Source organism: Tamandua tetradactyla, chromosome 10 (genome assembly GCF_023851605.1).
Source record: "Tamandua tetradactyla isolate mTamTet1 chromosome 10, mTamTet1.pri, whole genome shotgun sequence".
In the NCBI taxonomy this organism is placed as follows: domain Eukaryota; kingdom Metazoa; phylum Chordata; class Mammalia; order Pilosa; family Myrmecophagidae; genus Tamandua; species Tamandua tetradactyla.
Genome location: NC_135336.1, coordinates 46,775,821 through 46,795,792, shown reverse-complemented (window position 1 = coordinate 46,795,792; position 19,972 = coordinate 46,775,821). Strand labels below are relative to the sequence as shown.

Genomic DNA, 19,972 nt, shown 5'->3' with positions numbered 1-19,972 from the left:
CTATTGGAAACATTTTCTGATACTTTTACTTTAATTTCAATGACGGAGATAACACCGTGAAAAACACATACTTCACTCAGGGCCAACTGCAAAGCAAAATGGAAATGTGGGGCCCTACTTAAAAAGCAGGGAACAAGTACCTAAGATACTAACCTATAAAAGTTTTCCCCTTTCCCCATGGTCTCTCTCATCCCTTTATGGTGTTTATTTGCTATTAAAATCCCTCTCCACCAGATAAGCACAGACCTTCCCTCGCCCTCCTTCTCCCTGCATGGGAACCTCTTCAACCAGCTCTAGCCATAGGACCAAAGGTGCCGCGTTAGAGCAAAATCGTAAATATCCCTCCACACAGGCCTGCTACCTAACCCAGGGTAGGCCTTCACAGGGTTACAACCTCTGCATTGGACAGCACTGGGTAGCGGGATCAGGGGTGGGAGAGAGGCTTGCCTCTGCCAGCCAGGGAAGAACAACTGCCACACTCCCGTCAGATGTCACCATGGGTGTGTGTACACCCTGACTCTCCCTGGGCCCACACCCAGGGCTCTGCTGAGAGTGAGAGCTGCAAGGTGGCTGAGCAGGTGAGAAAAGGGGAAGCCATGTAGGTAGGGCACCAGGGGTGGGGGAAAAGCTGGTTGAGTTCCTGTCTCATGAAAGCTATGGGAGGCCAAAGTGCAGGAGCTGAGGCGCCAAATCCCCAGCATATGCTCCCACTGGACTTCACTTACAAAGAAACTAAGAATTTCAAGACAGCGATGGCAGAGCATTAAAGTCCTGAGTGCAGGGCTCTCCTAAATGGGGTGGGGGCTTTGGGACTGTCCTGACCCTACACTTTCACTCCCAATCCTTGCACACTGACCACAGCTATGATTTGCCAGAAAGTCTCTTTATTTCCTTCCTCTGGTACTGTCAGAGGGTCTGGAGCATCTCATTCAGCAACTGTCACAGCCAAACTAACCCTGCTTCACTTTAAAGTTCTGACAAATTCTCTTGCTGACCTATTAAAAATTAAACAAATATTTAATAAACTATTTCTCTTACCTACTTGCCCCAAGAGCCAGTACAAATCCTTTCCTGGTTTAGCAGACCTGTTAGACATTAAAATTGTTGGCTTTATTGCCTGTGGTTTTGCCTGGGCTTTATATGCACACCCCCACAGAGCTTAGCATAGGGTGTTGCCTGTCTGTTAACTGGTTTAAGGTTTGCCAAGGGGCTTTTGCTTTTGAAGTAGAGCCTGCACAGGCATACGCATACTTTCCAATGAACTCACTGCCTCCTAACTGTTATCTCTACAGGAAGTACTATTGAAAATTCAGAACTTCATTTGGATATTTTTCTTTTAATGAATAGGGTTAGGTCCTATTAGGTATCATTGACAATCTAAAGCAAAAATCATCAAATAAGTAAGTCTTTTTCTTTTTAAATGCTTTAGTCAGCATTCAGATGCAGGGTGTGAGGTCAAGATTAATTTCTACAAGACAGTTTTTACATAGGATTACAAAGTAACAAAATATCTCTATGTTGCACAAAATAGCACTGTCAAATACGCACGTTTTGGAGCCAGCCTACTGCTCCTATTGTAGATTTTTAAAATTTCTTAAGGATCTGTGGTCTGCATCAAGAAGAGCATAATTGATAGTACCTGCTTCACAGGGTTGCTACAAGGATTTAATGACCCATGTCTGTGAAGCTGTTGGTCCAGCACATTGCAGATGCTCAAAAACATGTTTTGTTGTTGTCGTTTGCTAAATGGGATCATTGGCTAATAGCTAGGCAAGAACCTCCCTTCAAGCACTTGTTGGCAGCCACCAGGTGCCCACCTAGTAAATGGAGCCTATCAGACACAAACCGATGCTAAACTTTCTCGCCTTGACTTTATTCCTCCTTACTTAATGCTGAGTGTCCCCAATTTAGGAGAAAGGCTTGTGAACAGATTGTGAAAGATTGCCTTAAGAATTCTAGGCTTCCTGCTGTATATAGGGTAAGCGTATGATTTTTCAACTGACCTGAGGCACTTCTGAGACTAAAGGAGGCACTACCAGGACTTATGCCAGAGAGGCAGGTGCAAACCTGACCATACCAGGTAAACTGAGCTACGTAGTTAGTTAGCAATAGGGTTAAGATCAACTTCTTAACCTAGTTGAATACTTTTTTACCCTGGAGATTTTCATCCCAGACAAGGGGAAATTTGTTGAGTGGAAGCCTCTCCCAGCAAACCTCTAATCAGACTCTCGGTCGTCAGCTACAACTACACATTATATTGACCCCAATTGTGGTACCTGAGGGAAGGTGAGACATCTCTGGCCCTGAGGAACTGACCTTTTGGTTAGAAATCACACACATGCACCAAAAAAAAAAAAGCCAATTAGGAAATAGTATGCAACTGATTATAAAAAATGCTCGTCTTCAAGGCACAGCACTCCAGGTATGGTCCACATTTGCCAGAGAGTACCAAGTGTCCAGGGGAAGTAAAATGATTAAAGGAAATATATGGGTAATTAGGAAACTAGAATTTGATTGTATTTCTTAGTTTTGAGGTATATTCCTAAAAAGAAAGGGAATTTTGAAGTCTAAATATTATCTTGGGTATCTGTTTCAGCATCTGTCTAATTTATGTTTTCACTGGCAGTATGCCTTTCCATTTAGGACCCCTCCTCAATAGCAAGACTCTTGCAATGAATCTGGGACTGTGCATAATTTTGACGCAAAATAAAAGTGCCATAAGCCATTTTGGGGGGATTCTTTTAGATATAATTGAGATTTTTTAAAGTTAGATTTTTGTCTCAGTGTGTTGCATAACACATTTGAAAAACAATGGTTGTTTTATATTGCACTATTGTGTATTTTAAAAATGGTATTTCCAAGAAAAGAAAGACTTGGAGACAGTTTGGTGAAGTCAGGCAGATTTTGAAAATGCTACGTTGAGTCCAATTTAAAAAAATAGAACTTTGAAAAGTTATCTTTACCAAAACATGGTGAAATGGTCGCCTATTATCACACAAGGCCTTTCCTATAGAAAGTCATTGCAAATTGTGTAAATGATGGCATAACATTTATTAAGAAGTTAATATCCACTAGGCCAAATCCATTAAAAGTCCTTTTTGAACCTTACTTAAATCCTGCTAAATTTTTGCACCTTGGAGGAAAGTCAAATGACTCTGGGTTTCCTAAACTTTCTTATGAAAAATTTGGATTCATCTTGAAGATTTAAAGCCAAGTTCTTCCCAAGTGGTAAATTTATTTCCAGAGAATCAAGTAAGAATTAGCTGAAATTTTGAAAAATTTATTTTAGTTTTAAACAAAAGAGGGAAACCTATCTTAAATGTGACAAAGAGCTGCTTCAGACTTCCATTCATTCATTCCCCTTCCAGATTTATGACAGCACTGGAGGTAGAAAAACAAATAAAAAAAACCCTACCAAGATACCCAGAATCTTTAGCTCCTGGGAGTTATTTATTTGAGGGAAAGGTGGGAAGATAGGACACACAAAAATAAAACACATAGCAATTCACTGACATTAAGAAGGATGGTAAAGAAAATGTTCAGCTTCTAGGATATTTATTGGAGAGGGACATCAATGTTAAGTAGTAGCCAGAGATGGCTGAGAAGCCTAGAGCAGGTAGGACTTGAGAAATAAGTAGTACATAATAAATAGAGATGGGGGTAATGGTAGAGGAAGAGGTGAAGGAGAACACGTTTTAGGACACAATAAGTGCTGTATATGTTTTAATTCATTTAAACCTTAATGAGTTAAACAGCCAATGGCCCCTTCCATAATACTTGGATTCTTTGTTTCCTGTTTTTCTTTTTTGTATCCTATACAGTTTATAGGACTTAATAAAAACAGCATATGAGGGGCTTTCTACTGCGGAAGAGCAGATAAAATTCCCCAAGTTTTAAGAGGCAGTAGAGTACAGTGGTTCAGAACACAGGCTTCAGAGCCAGACTTCCTCGGTTCAAATCCTTGACCTGCTATTTACTAGCTAAGTAACTTTATGAAGTTTACTTAAAAGTTGAGAGCTTCAATTTCCGTTGGTATAAAGGGCAACTAATACTACTCCCTACCCCTGCATAACTGCCATCTCACATCTGCTTGTGGAACTTTCTTGTTTCTTGTATTCATTATTGGCTGCCATCTTTCTCTCCCCCCTCACAGCCTCTTCTTAATTCTCTAAGGATCCTACCAGACTGAGACAGGCTTACTGGCCCCAATGGCTGTAGCTCTATCTTTGCCTTCTGTTGGTTTATCCTTCTCCTCTTTCAACCAGTTATTGTCAATTTCAGCCTTTTCTCCCAGCTGTTTTCCTTCAATGAATCCACCACTACCATCTTTGTGGTCCATACCACATCCATGATCTGTGTTTACTTTGGGGGGGGGGGGGGAGGGTTATTATGAAAGATGTAATAAATAGTATCTCCATTATTTCATATTGAATCCCACTATCATAAATATGAATAGAACACACTCTAAAATTTTGACAAAGAGAAAAGGACAACTAAAATTCTAATGATAAAAGGACAGAAATCATGCTTTTAATCCTTTTTTCAATACAAATTTAAAAGGTAAGAGCAAAGCTTGAAGGGTTTTTCATTATCTATAGAAATAGAATTTGCATTGAATTCATAAGAATTAAATTTATATTTGTTCATAGCTGTATCAACAGTTACAAAATAAACTTCATTGAAAAGTTAAAAAAGATTTTCCCCTGCGAAATAAAACAAAGTGAGAAACTTCAGAATAAGAAATGAAGTGGGATGATGAAATTTTGGCCCAGACTTGTTGAGATAAAATTACCATCAGTTAAGGAAATAGAACAAGTATCATGCCTTCATTTTTTTAAGTCTATATTTAGTATGGCAAGTCACAATTCTTGCTACATTCTTGCTAAAACTTGCTTTATTGTTTGAGGAATCACCATATTGTCCTTTGGAGGCTGCAACTGTAGAATTTTAAGAAGCACCTGGTGACTGTATTTCCTAAGTGCATTAAAAAGCTTGGGCACAAGAATCTCCCTAATGATTAGACGATGGTAATGACCATGGAAGAGAAGTACTCAGTACGCCAAAAGTACTGCATCACAATCTTAGATTTTGCTTGGTCTTTTGTTTGCTAACCTATTCAGGGAGTTAACATTCTTGCTCCTTTCAAGAAACCACACCTGCATGTGATAGAGAGATGACTATGGCTACTTCTTTTCAGTTTATTGACATGTTTACTAAAACAATCTAACTCTATAATTTTATTGAGCTCCTTATTCCCGCTTGAAAAAAAAAAAAAAAACCCACCAGAAAACCAAAACACAGTACTACCATTTAACCCAGGATTTTCTAGCCAAGACACTAAAATCTTACCTGGCCAGAACTTTGGTGATAATTTAACTCAACCATTAGCAATTGAGACAAACGAAATAAAGAAAGGTTAGGTGTATCATCCAAGACCATGCAATTTGTTTTAATAGCTGACAAAATGTACAAAATATAGTGACTTTGTGCTAGGGTCTGTATTAACCACCTTATATGGTTTATCCACAGTCTACACAATACTCCTGAAAGATAGGTATTATTCTCTATTTTACACATGAGGAAACTGAAACTCAGAGAAGTTGAACGACTTACCCAGAATTGTTCCACAACAATTAGTGATGTTGAATTTGAACCCACATCTGTCTGACCCAAAAGCACATATATATTCCAGTAGCTGATCTCTGCTGAGAACCCAGATCTTAGCAATCTGGTTAAGGGCTCTTTCTAGTCCAGAGCACCTACGGGGATTTAGCATCGTGTCTTCCTCCTCACTGCAGCAAGGAATCCCTGAAAGGCTTTTAGGCAAGACCACAGCTGAGAAGTGTAATTGAGAGGCCTGTGGCTGAGTGTGAGAAATTTGCTCTCATAGGGAGCTGAGTGCAAGGGCTAGCAGCTGTGAGAACATAAGATTAAAAAAAAATTCACTCTCTGACCCCTATTGGGTCCCAACACGTCGTTGGATGACAAATTATTTTGTTAGAATTTGTGGTAGTTGTGAATATATGGTCTATTTTTAAAATTCAAGACTTTCTTGCAGTAAGAATACTATAACTCTTCAATTTCAACTATGTAATTGATGGAATCTAACTCTTCCTTCCAACATGACACTAATTAAGGTATTTTCAGATGTCAAAAGAAGATTATAAAGTAAGAGTCTGTAAAAAATTTTCAAGAAAATTCTCATTTTTTACCTTATTGGACATTGGCAAAATTATCAGCGGCTGAATGTAAAAGCAAGAAGCAAAAACTGGAGATGAAAGCCAGAAGTGAGAACATTTGTAATGTGAGTGAAAGGAGGAGGATATAGAAGCCCAGCAGATATGTTAAATGTGAATCATTTTTCAAGTCATTGTAGGACTTCTTTTACTATTAATATTATTAATAACCTAGGAAAAATACTATTTTGCTACTTTTTCTACTGCTTCAATTGATCTGCTAAAAACTAATTGATTTTTATATAATTTTCACATGAATGCTAATTTCCAAAATAGCAAAAGGGGGGATTTTATATTTTTAACTTTTAAATGTAAGACCAGTAAGTGAGTTTTGAAAATGCCTGCATGTATGGGTGTGTATGTGGGGTGGAGGAGTCTTTAGATGTTAACATAAATGTAGAAATGCTTAATAATGATTATTTAGTGGGACTATTAGTCTGCAAACTACTAAATAGTAACTTGAATATTTCTGAATGATCAAAATCTTCTCATTGCAATAACTGGACCTTCAAATATATCATTAAACAAGTGAAATATGTTAGATCACAGGGTGCTTATTATTTGTTTTGAAAATGAAAGTGATTTATTATGCTTAGATGTAGCTGAGTGCAACTGAACAAATACTACAATCCTTCTAGAAAAGAAAGTAAGTGGAGGAGCTGTTAAATGATTTTTTTTCCCATTCAAAATAAAAATTCTTTGCTCTTATACAGCACCTTGCATTCAAGGGAATTCAATCATCATTTTATGATCATGAATTCATTAACCCACCAACAACACATCTGTGAAAAAATAGACCTTCTTAGGGTTTTACAGATGATGAGAATTAACAATGATCATGTAGTAGAGATCGGTGGCAGAAATGGAATAAAATGGACACCCAAATTTCAAACATACAGCTTGTGGCAGGCAGAATAATGATGCCTGAATAATATTCAAATCATAATTCTCAGAATCTGTGATATGTTAGATTACGGGACAGAATTTAAGGTTGCAGATGGAATTAAGGTAGTTAATTACCTGACCTTAAAATGGAGAGTACCCTGGATTTCCAAGTGACTCAATATAATCACAAAGATATATTAGAAGTGGGAGAGGAAGGCAGAATGAGTCTGACCCACCATTTTTGGCTTTGAAGATGGAGGAAGTCAAAAGAAATCAAAGGTGGACAGTCTAGAAGGTGGAAAAGGCAAGAAAACAAGATTCTTCCCCAGAGCCTCCAGAAGGGAATGCATCCCTGAGCACACCCTGATTTTCATCCGGAGAGACCCAAATTTGACTTCTGACCCACAGAACTGTAAGATTATAAATTTATGATGCTTTAGCAAGTTTATGGTAATTTTTACAACAGTAGTAGAAAACTAATATATAGCTGTAAATTTGCAAAATTTCAAATTCCTTAGGCTGTATAAGGCCCAGAGTAGAGTTGTTACATTTATAAAAGTACTAATTCTGAGGGTTTTGGTTGTTTTTTTTTTTTTTTTTTTTGGTAACAAAGTATTTGCTTTAAAGTATTATCTTATGCAAATTCTAGTCCAGACATTTAATTAACAATGTTTACTCTCTCGCCTGATTTGAAAGTACAGCAGAAACTTCCCTCCTAAGGAACAAGGAGCTGCAAGGCAAAATAGATTCATCTTCAGCATTCCCTGTATGAGTGCCAAAGCTGATGTAAAGTAGTTCAAGTTAAAGGGTTAGTTAAACTTCTGAAGTTCATGGAAAGGCTATTCACCAATCATCCTAGCAACAGAGCAATATAAATCTCAGATTATACAGAAAGTCTTTGAAAGGATTCACAACAGAGGATTTCTTTTTTAAAAAAGATTATCTTTTAAAAAGCTTTTACTTGCAAATAATTTTTTTGAAGAAGGCTTGAGGGCACCCTACACCCTCAAATTACATTTCGGTTATTAAAAAACATTTTCAAAGAAATATAAATTTTTATAATACATAGAAATTGGTTTATGAAATTTACTGTACAAACAAGCTTTACAATGATTATGTGGATACTTTACTTAAATATGCCTATGGATAAGCTAAGTAAGTTATCCATTTTTGGTGGGTCTAAGTATATTTGTTTTCTTAAATAAAAATATTTGAATACCATAATACATAGAAAAAAACTAATATTTTTGCTTGAAACATTGAAATTTTGAAGAAATATAAATTTTTTCTTTTAAAAGTAATTTCTCATGAAAGAGACACTCAGAAAGTTATAGTTGTTACCTTCTACTGAAACTACTACTATAAGGATTTAAAGTATGCCTTTGATTCCTGAATCATTATATAAATACTCCTTTTTGCTTTCTGGTGTATTGGAGTAGACAGAGGGAAATATCTGAAATCTCTAAATCAAAATCCAGCTGCCTTAATCTCTGATAATGATTGTAATAGCCTTTGTCTTGTACCCCTGTGATTGTAAAAACCTTGTGACTAACCTTCAGTTGTACCCATTTATCCAGTTTACTAACAAAGGGTCTCAGATCAACACAGAACTAACCCACCCCAAGTCCAAAGTTATTTTTATAAGGGAGATTGGATCTAACCAAAGTGAGTCCACCTGATATGCGCAGTAGTTTAGATTTTAACCTACAAATCACCTATACCTCACTTCGCCATTTTCTTCCATAGGTTCTGTGACTAAGCATACAATCTATCTGTGCATGCTAAATAATTATGTCACCTCTAATTACGTCTTCTGGGCCACTGTGCTGATTATCCTAAACTCTGCCTTTCTTTTTCTCTAATAAAACTACCCGATTTATTTGCAGTTCGGGGGGACAGATTTTGGGCCAATAGGCCATCTGTTCTTCTATTATGCATCGAGTAATAGTAAACTCTTTCTCTCTTTGAAACCCCAGTGTCTCAGGAATTGGTTATTGAGAGCCTCAGACAAAAGAATCCATTGCCTTTGTCCAGTAGTACTGCCAGAAAAATACAGCAGGGAGGAAAATTTACTCCTCCTAAACAAGCTATGTTATAGAAATTTATGCATTTTAGCTCATTTTTACACATTTGTAAATTATGTGATCAGGGATTACTATTATTATGCCAATAAAGATGATATATCTTGGCACATTAAATATTTTTTAAGGTAAAGAATTGGCTATGAATTACAATGATTAGGAGCTGAGGATCTGGAAGAAATGGTGCTCGCCCTTGAGATTTTAAGTCATGTTGCACACATTATCTTTTACCGCCTTTATTTTGAAGGCTAAATCCCAAACATCTTACCAACTACAGCCTGGGTGGATTTCCCATCTGTAGGGAGAGGGAAGTACTGGTTTGGTGATAAGTTGCTGCCATATCCCAGGAGAAAACCTTCAAGCTTTACATTTGGATTTGGACGCAGGAACTTCAAGAGAATGGAGTCACTCGTGGTATTGATGTGGACTTTCAAGCTTGGTATTTTACCTAATGATGAGAATAAAAAAAAAATAGGTGGCTGTTATTTCACCTCTTAGTATCCCAGGGCAAATCTGGAGCAAAGGTTAGTTGCTAGAGGCATTGTTCTTAGAAAGCATGCTATTCTGTGTTAGCTATTCAGTAACAAAGCAGACATACCTGAATGGCCAAACTACAGCTGATTTTGAGATTTAAAAAAAAAGGGCTTTAATAATACATAAAGTAGTCTTGAATATAAAGTAAAATCTTAAGAGTTCAATATTTGGTAGTTTATTGTTGAGCAGGCAAGTAGGATTACAAACTATTTTGGCTATCCACAATCAGTCAGAATTTTTCATTTATACAAACTTTTTGGGTATGGTGAAAGAACCTGATGTTTCTTATTGGTAAAATTGAATTACTACACCTGAAAACCCCCACCCTACTCTATGCTGATATTTAACCCCTGCCCACTGGATTTAATGGTTGATGAAGTAGGAAATGGAGGGCAGGGGAGGCTTAGGGGTAACTGAAATGGTGGGATGGGGAATGTTGAAAGAAGAGAAGGGTTGAGGAAAGGGATGATTAGTTCCATTTGGAGCTCTCAGAGTCAGTGATACAACTCTGGTGATGCCCAGCAATCAGCTGAATATCTGGTGTGAAGCTAAGGAATGGGGTACAGATCTATTTGGGTGTGATTAAATTAGAAGTGACAATCGGAGTAATGTCCCCAAAGAAAGTGAGGAAAATGAGGAGGGAGACTTTAAATTCTTAAGGCTTTTTTTTCTTTCTTTCTTTTTTTTTTAACTTGGTGGACAGCCAAGGTAGATAATCACACTAAGCTAACGTCTTGCCTTTTGTCTTTGGAGCCAAAAAGAGTTGGTGGAAACCCCACTCCTGCCACTTATCAGTGTGACCAGTAGCAAGTTACTGACCATGTTTGACCCTTAACTTCCTGATTTGTATGCAAACTGTGGATAAGAATAGTTAGCTTATCAGATTGTTCAAAAAGATTAGCTCATGGCATTACCTTAAAACTGCCTCATAGTAATTGTTCAAGTAATTGTACTAGGTTAATAAAAGCAACAAAAAGCTTCCTAACATTTTTTGTAAATTAGTATAAAACTAATTGGGCAATAAAATCCCATACAACCTGATATGAAGCCACTTAGTCTTTCTTTAATCCCATTCATATGTTTCAATATAGAAATAATGCGTTTAATTAAGGGGTACTAGTCAAGAACCCACTGAAAAGGTTATGTAATCTATGGTCTAGGAATTCTATTACTTTTCTAAAATTCAAAAAAGTTTCTGAATTCCAAAACAAAACATGTCTGACCCCAAAGGATTTCAGATAAGGGATTGTGGACATAAATGATTTTCTCCCTTTATTCCTAAGAGATTTCATATTTTTAAAATGCTTTATCTATTGGGAAGCTTGCATTTACCAATTTAATAATTTGCATTCTATTTCTCATCAGTTGAAGATTTATACTGTACAAATAGCAATCAGCATGTCTGTCCAACATGGGCTCTCAAGGTCATCACACTGAATTGTTCTATTCCATCCAAAATTAGCCTGAGCAGCCTCCATATCTACATACAAGGACCCATTAGATCTTTGAAAAAATATAAACAGCCTCTTTTTAATACTCTTATCTCAAAAACCAGTGCCATAATTTCCAGGTATGTGCATAGTACTGTGTATTTCCCAAGAATCTGATGAAAGTTTTATGAACCTCTTGTTTCTTAGACTGCTATTTCTAATTCTGTGACGAAATTGAAACCCAGAGATAGTGGGTGACATCCAAAATCTGAGAAAAAGACCTTACAGCTCATCTAGTCCAATCCTCTCATAGCACTAATAAAGAAACTGAGGCCACCACATCTCTGTCACCCTACAAGTTAATTGCAGGGTCAAAACTGGATCTTTGCTTCTTATAATTGCAGACTTCCTGCTTGAATTTCTCTGAGACCTTAATCATTGCCCAACAGAGTAATGAGAGGCCAAGCTCCAGACCATAACACGTAAAGCAAAGATAACTGCTGATGCTTTGTCCTGACGTCACCAGATTTTGATGAGGTGATTTAGACTTTAGATAAAACACAGATTTCATCCAAACCAATCTTCCACTTCTTAGAAAAGTGCCGAAATTAACTATGGAGTTACTCTATCCTGCTCAATAGAATGGAACACATATAAGTCAAGCACATATTCTGCTACCAGAGAAGGTTATCAGGTCTCACAATAAATCAAAACATAGCCAGCCTGTTTCCAACACATTGTTGTGAAGAAGAGATTAAAAAATCTGGTAAAAACCGCTTAGGCTGCACTCATGTTTGACTAAGAGCCAAGAGTCATGGCATCATTGTCACATTAGATCTTTTGCTCATGGATTTTGGCCTCATGTACCATATTATTCTTCCCCTGGGATAGTGGAAATGACCACTACATCATGTGAGAAAAAGGAAGACCATAAACAGAGTTACTACCCAACCAAAGTGGAAGTGACCACACTTGCCCTGCACAGGACTTTTCATGGCTCCAGTTGTTCTCTCTTTTGCTAACAATTTATGTCAAGAAAAACAGCAGTAGTGTGTATTTTTTCAAATGAATTGGCATTTAGCTGTCCTACTTTCTCCACAATTGCAATCCATACTCTTCTCTTAAGCTAACCTTTAAAAAGTTTGGAAGAAGGAGTGACAGACCCATCTTAACTCAAAATAGCATCAAAAACTTACTAACACATTGAGACCATCATCCCAGCTCTTTATTTAGTGTGAGGAACTCAAATCCCTTCATTATCTTGCCACACATTATCTCTTCTCTTATCACTTCTCAACATGGAGCATTTGTTTTTGACCAGTATAATCTTTGTGCTGTTCATCCAGTATGGTTTCCCTTTATCTTTGGTTTGATTTCTCTAAACCCCTTTTGTTGCCCAGTTATTATCCCACCGACCCACTCAGCACTCAGCAAAAAGGTAAACAACTTTTGCCGCTTCAGTCTGAATAAGTTTGCTAAGTGTTCTTTTAAAATGAATGTTTAGGCTAGTATTCAGTAACACTTTATACTCTTGGACATTTTCCCCAGTATTTTGAGGTATTTGAAGATGTGCATCCCATCTTCATTCTTAATATTTGATAATAAGTATATATTTATTCTTAGAAATGCTGATTTAACAGTTTGGAACACTAGTTATATAATGACAGTCCTCTTACAACATTGTGTGCAGACTTCTGTGTAAGTGATGACAGCAATAACAGAAAATAATGTAACATAAGATAAGCTTAAATAGCACAACATTTGTAAGGAAAATTATATTTATGTCACCCAGGAGTAAAGAGAAGTAAGAGCACTGGAAGGATATTTTATTGTATCTTATATGAGAAATAAAGCATTTGTCAATAGGAGTAAAAGAAAACAAACAAACAAAAAAAGAATGTGAATATATTGGGAAAGCAATACCAGTGTGGTCAAGAAAACAGTTTGCGTATTGGCACAGTACAATCTTGGATCTATGACAGTTGTTTCTAATCCTTTCTTTGCCACACCCTAGGATATCTCTAAATATTTCAAAGGGAGTTGTGAAATTCCAAAGAAGAAAAATTATCCTTCAAAACAAAATCAAAATGAATCCACTTTTAATTTTTAAAAGTAAATACATGCCCTGCAGCATTAAAAGTAATGAGGAAGGAAACAAAAATAATGAGGAAGGTAGTGAGATTGGAAAATCAGACAAAACGTAAGGCTTTGCAAGCCCAGAGAATTCTCTGGATCAACCAGAGGAGCAGGTTGCTCTTGTTGCAGACAGCTCAGTTACTGGGCAGACATTTAATATTCACCCCAGAATTTTGAATGATCATGGTCAATTTCAGTCACACTCTGCAAATAGAGCCTGAACCCATGGCACTTGGTTAAACCAGCTAAATTACCACAGGTAACCAAGCATGGATCTGTGAGAAAGGAATTACCATTACAACCCAATTGGTGAGTAAAATTCCTTCATGTCTAATCTCTCATTAGGTTACCTTATACTTTCCAAAATATTTCAGAATGTGGTCTATATTATCTATATCAAGTTGGTCAAATGGATAAGATGACCTCAAGGGAAAAACTGTAAAACATTAACGCTTCTAAAAATAAAGCATATCTACTGGTGTAGCAGCAACAATCACCTTAGCTTATAGCTCTCAGTGATGTAAAACACTAACGAAGAAAATAGAAACATTCTAAGTGGTGATGATGGGCTTAAACCAAATCAGGTACAGAGTTAGATCCTATAAGATACCAAGTAAAAGAAGAGCTATAATACTGATGTCAATTAAAAAAAACACTCACTTCAGAATTAAAAGGTAAACCCTGTTCTTACTAATAGTATCTTCCTCTTTTTCACAGCCATTACTCAGCCATTAATTATGTTTTACAAATTCAATTTTTCTAAGATACCAAGATGATTGGATCTGTATCAGTTCAGATATAGCAGATATGTGATTTTTATGAGAAAGAGAGTCTCCATGGATTAATATCATATTTTTCTATCACGTCAGATGTCATTTTTAGAGATGATAAACAGTACATTTCTGGATTAGTGATATAAAGCCCAGAACTCAAAAACTTCCCTCTACATTTCTTCTTTCCTGCCGTATTTAAATTTTATCATGCATCTCTTATTCCACATAATAAAAAATCACTATAAAGAACTATTTACAATGTAATTACTCAGTAAAAATGTCTATTGATAAAAATTAAATTTAAAAAGTGAGGTTTAGTTTTAAACCCTCTCTACATAACTTCTTGCTATTTTATAGGTTGAGCTAAATGACGCTCCTAATATTTAACAATTTCTGACCTACAAAAATGGCAACCTATAATTCAACCTGGCATATTTTAGATGTGATAAAAGACCCCATACCCAAACATTAAGAAACAGAAATATAGAGTTTCAGGGCATATGTGGATGATTATAAAAATATATATATGGGTGGGCCATGGTGGCTCAGCAGGCAGAGTTCTCGCCTGCCATACTGGAGACCCAGATTCAGTTTCCGGTGCCTGCCCAGAAAAATAAAAAATAAAAATATATACATATATAACTAAGAATTCAGTTTTCCAGAGAACTTGATTGAAGATATAATTTAGAACATTCTGCTTTTCCCAAAATAATTGGGCATAGAAACTTAATTTTAGTAGCTTTGATGAAAACCCTGAAATGTCTAAAATAATGCAGAAGAATTTATTAAAAGCAAGCAAAATTTTAACTGTTCATTTTTAATTGTACAGAGTAATTAGTCTTTGCTATGTTGTCTTTTCCAAATTTTATATCATCTATACCAACATTCTCATGTAACACGAAAACTCACAGTTCAGGGAAACTGAAAACTTATGGAAAAACATCAAGGTGTGGGCAAAACTGTAGTTAATTACTTGTTCTTATTTTTAAATCCATAGCACATGTGTCTCCTGGAGGAAGAGAAATACTAGTTGACATTCTTTCAATCCACTTTCATATTAAACTTCATTTGGAATTTGGCAACCACAATAAGAAACATCTACTTTCTCAGTTTAATGAAAATAAAGGTCACTTTTGTATCCTGGGCTATTTTATTGAGCTCCATTACTTCTGGAAATACCTTAATTTGAAGGAGAAGATTTAACAACAATAACAACAGCAATAATAGACCAAGAATAATTCTAACTCTTATAACTCTTGGTTTGGAAATACTCAGACAAAAATATCAGAACATTTAGCTTAGATTCACAACATGGATTTAATATTTCACAAATTTAGCATATGCCCCCTAAACTACACTTGGCACTTTCTAACTTATAGACCAATGTTCTATGCTTCAGCTGTAACAGATTATAAAAATGACAACCCTAAATACCCAACAGGGTTATATACCTGAAAAAAAAAAAAACATTCCTAATCGTCTGTGATAGCACAGGAGCTACCAAAGACAGCAGTGCTCTTTCCAATGATCTTTTAGTGAAATGAGAGAGATTTAGAGGGTTGAGCTATTTGGCTGTGCACTAATGCAGAACACTAGTAAAATTAACAATGGTGAGCTCTCTAATCTATTGTGTGTTTCTATACTTTTCAAGGGTCTCCAAAAAAAAAAAAAAAAAAGAGAACCATCATGTTCTATAGAAAAAAAGCGTTGAGAATCTGACATTTTAAATCATTATCGTTTTGTACACCTTTTGATAGATTTATTATGTTTCTGTCCTTTAGTCTCTTCCACCAGAAAATTAAGACTAAAAGCAATTCATTTGAATGAGGATATTTCATTCATTAACTCAATAATTCAACAAATAGTATAGTGCCTTAAATGTGCCAGGTTTCAGAGCTAAGAACTGTAAATAGAAAAATAATTTCAGCGAATTTATAGTTGAGAGGAAGAGAAAGAAGGCAAACTCTTATAACACAATAAGAAAGAAGAAACAAGGATAAATGGAGCAAAACACACACTTTAGGATATATAGTACTGCTTTTGTATTCCATGTTTAAGGGCAAGTCCTTACCTCATGACCTTGTAAATGAGAATGAATGAAAATATCATGGAAGGTACTTTCTCTCCCATGGTTTGTTTGTAATTACCATGATATAGATATGGCCTTCCGAATATGTGACCATGGTATGAAATACATTTGATTTCATAATCCAATATATCTATACCTATACCTATTTCTATCTGGAGCATGTTATTATGAAACCGTACTTATTCTTTTTATGTGTATTGAGTTCTAATATGTTTCTATTCTATTCTATTTCATTTTTTTCTAAATGCTGGTTGCCACCCACGAAATTGATTTCACAGTGCACAAAATGAGTCATGACCAAGAATTTGAAAAACACTGCCTTAAATTTTGTAGCGATAATATAGGAAAACCACTGTAAATATAAAGATAGTGGTAGGCTGAAAATTTGAAAGATAGAAAAGAATATACCTTACACATACTAGTAATAAAAATCAGGAACAACTCTATTAATACCAAAGTAGACTTCAGAACAAGGAATATTACCAGGATGAAGAGGGATTTTATGTAATAATGAAGGGTCAATTTATCAAGAGGACAGAATAATACTAAATGTGTGTGTCAACAACAGAGTTTCAAAATTCATGAAGAAAAAGATTGAAAGAACTGAAAGGAAACCTAGATGAATCCAGGATTGTAGTTGAATATTTAAATATTTATTTCTCTGTAATTGATAGTAAAAGAAGACAGTAAATTTGTAAAGATATAAAAGTCTTGAACAACATTATCAAGAAGCTTGAGCTAGTTGGCATTTTTAGGACCCCTTAGCTAACTACAGAAGGAAACATGCTCTTTTCAAATGCATGGAAAAGTCACTAAGATCATATCCTGGCCATGACATGAGACTTGATAAAAGTAAAATAATAATAAAATATAAAAATATTCAAATATATATGAATCAGCAAAAATTGTCTTCTAAATATTTATCCATAGTTTAAAAGATCACAAAGAAAATTAGAAAATACTTTAAATTGAATGAAGATTAAAACAAAGCACTTCAAAAGTTGAGGAATACAGCTAAATAAATGCTTAGTTAGAAATGTATGGCATTACATTCTGATTAGAAGAAAATTCTAAAATCAAAGATAAGTTTCCCCCTTAAGAAATTAGAAAGGGGCAAATTACACCCCAAAAAGTAAAACTAGTGAAATAAGCAGAAATTGGACAAATAATAGGAAAAAAATCTAGGTGACCCAAGCTGGTATTTTGGGGGAAGCTCAACAAAATTCATAAAGGTCTAACAAATGAAAGAGGAGACAGCATTTCATAACACATAGACATTATAATGCTTACAAGGGAATATTTTGGACAGGTTTGTTTCAATAAGTTTTATAATCTAGATTCAACATCCAAAATTTTTTAAGACACAAATTAACCAAGTTGACTCAAAAAGAGGATAAAGACAGAATAGCTTTATATCTATTAAATAAGTTAATTTCTATAAAACTTTCTCACAAAGAAATATCTAGGCACAGCTGACTTCATGGAATAATTAAATCAATATTTTAGATATTAATGAATTCTAAGACTATATAATTTCAGAAAATAGAGGAGGAGGGAACATGACAGCATATTTTTTTTTTCTTTTTTTCACATGGGCAGGCACTGGGACTCGAACCCAGGTCCTCTGGCATGGCAGGCGAGCATTCTTGCCTGCTGAGCCACCGTGGCCCACCCCATGACAACATATTTTATGATGCAGTATTACCCAAATGCTGAAACCTGATCCCAGAGTTCCCCATGATTGCATGCTCTTTCACAGCAACTAAATAAACTCAACATGGTATGTTCCTGAACGTCTCTGACTGGAGAGCATTGACAGACAGTATAAACAAACAAAAAACTGCAAAGCAATATGCCATTTAAATAAACATAGACATAGACATTCTTGGCAGAGCATCATCACATCAAATTCAAAAATATGTAAAAAGGGTGCCAGTCACAACTAATTGGAGTTTATCCCAAGACTTCAAGATTGTTTTAACTTTTAGAAACCAGCATATGTATTCATCATAAAGAAAAACATCATATGATCATAGTAATAGACGTAGAAAAAACATTTGACAAAATTCAACATCCATTAATTAGAAAAAAAATGTTCAGCAAACAAGAAATTGAAAGAAATTTTATCAACCTGAAGAAGCTGTCTGTGAAAAATATGTGGGTAAAATTATATTTAATGGTAAAAGACATAAGGCTGTCAATCTGAGATCTGGGATAAGACAAGGATGCCCAGGCTCACCAATTTTTTTCATTATTGTAGTAGAGGTCCTTGTCGGTGTGATAAGACAAGGAAAAGAAAAAACAGTCAAAATAGAATTGTAGGGCAGGCCACAGTGGCTCAGCAGGCAGAGTTCTCGCCTGCCATGCTGGAGACCTGGGTTTGATTCCCAGTGCCTGCCCATGCCAAAACAAAAACAAAAACAAAGTTAAACAAATGGGGCTGAAATAACTCGATATCCAAATGGAAAAAAAAAAAAGGCCCTAGAATCATACAAGGCATCCTATATGACAATTAACTTTCAATAGATCATAGATCTAAACTCATGAGCAGAAACTATAAAACATCTAGGAAAAAAATAGAAGAAAATCTTTGAGACCTTCAGTTAGGCAAAAAATTATTTATTAGAGAAGTTGTAGGTTTACAAAAAAATCATGCATAAAATGCACAGTTCCTATTTTTTTAGATGGGTCCCTCCCCCAAAATGTGAAGCAATAAAAATCTGATCAATTGGGCTTCAAAATTTTAAAGTTCTGAATTTTAAAAGAACTAACACGAAAACAAAAACCAAGCTATAGAGTGGGATGAAATATTTTCAGTACATGTATTCATTGAAGGAATTTTATCTAGAATATGTAAAAGAACTTTCAACTCAGTAATTAGACATCAAAGCACTTAAGGAAAAAGGAACAAGATATTTGAATAGATTATATATAAATAATAAAGCAGATTTATGAATGTCAATTAACACATGAAAAGATTCAGCATCAGAAGTTCTCAAATGTTTCTGTAAAGGGCAGATATTAAATATTTTAGGCTTTGAAAATTAAATATTTTCAATAAACACATGAAAATACATTCAGCATCAGAAGTTCTCAAATGTTTCTGTAAAGGGCAAATATTAAATATTTTAGGCTTTGCAGGCAAAATGGTCTCTGTTGCAACTACTCAACTCTGCCACAGTAGCGCAAAAGTGGCTATAGACATTATAAAATTGAATGGACATGGCTGTGTTCCAATAAAACTATATTTATAAAAACAGGCAGTGGACTGGATTTGGCCTTCAGGTTGTAGTTTGCCAACTGCTGGTCAACATCATTAGCATTGAGGAAATGCAAATTAAAACCACAGTGAGATACCACACATATAAAAATGGCTAAAATTAAAAACTGTTAATAACAAATGTTAGTTAGGATTTGGAGCAATTGAAACTCTCGTTCATTTAGAGTGGGAAGGTTAAACAGTATAACCACTTGCAAAAACTATTTGGAATTTACCAAATAACCCATTAATTTCATTTCTAGGCATTTACCCAGAAGAAATGAAAACACAAATCCACACAAGATTTGTATGAAGATATTCAAAGCAATCCCAAACTGGAAATGATCCAAATGACATCAACAGTTGATGGATAAACATATTATGGTGGATCTATATAATGACATACTACTCAACAATAAAATAGAATTTATATAGACAACATGGTTGAATCTCAAAATCAAGCCATTCATCAAATAGTCCATATATATATATACAATAATAAGCAAGTCTCTATCAGGCATTATTACCCTTTAGTAAGTGAAGAGACTG

At 35.3% G+C, this 19,972-nt stretch overlaps 1 protein-coding gene across 32 annotated transcripts in view; it reads right to left on the bottom strand.

The window, feature by feature from the left end:
• ABI3BP (ABI family member 3 binding protein) overlaps window positions 1-19,972 on the bottom strand; it is a 245,285-nt gene that overhangs the window by 159,784 nt on the left and 65,529 nt on the right. For all 32 annotated transcript variants that reach the window (XM_077118544.1, XM_077118546.1, XM_077118548.1 and 29 more), the window contains exon 2: window positions 9,471-9,650. In XM_077118544.1, coding sequence (XP_076974659.1) covers window positions 9,471-9,650 — 180 coding nt within the window. The remainder of the gene's footprint in view (window positions 1-9,470; window positions 9,651-19,972) is intronic.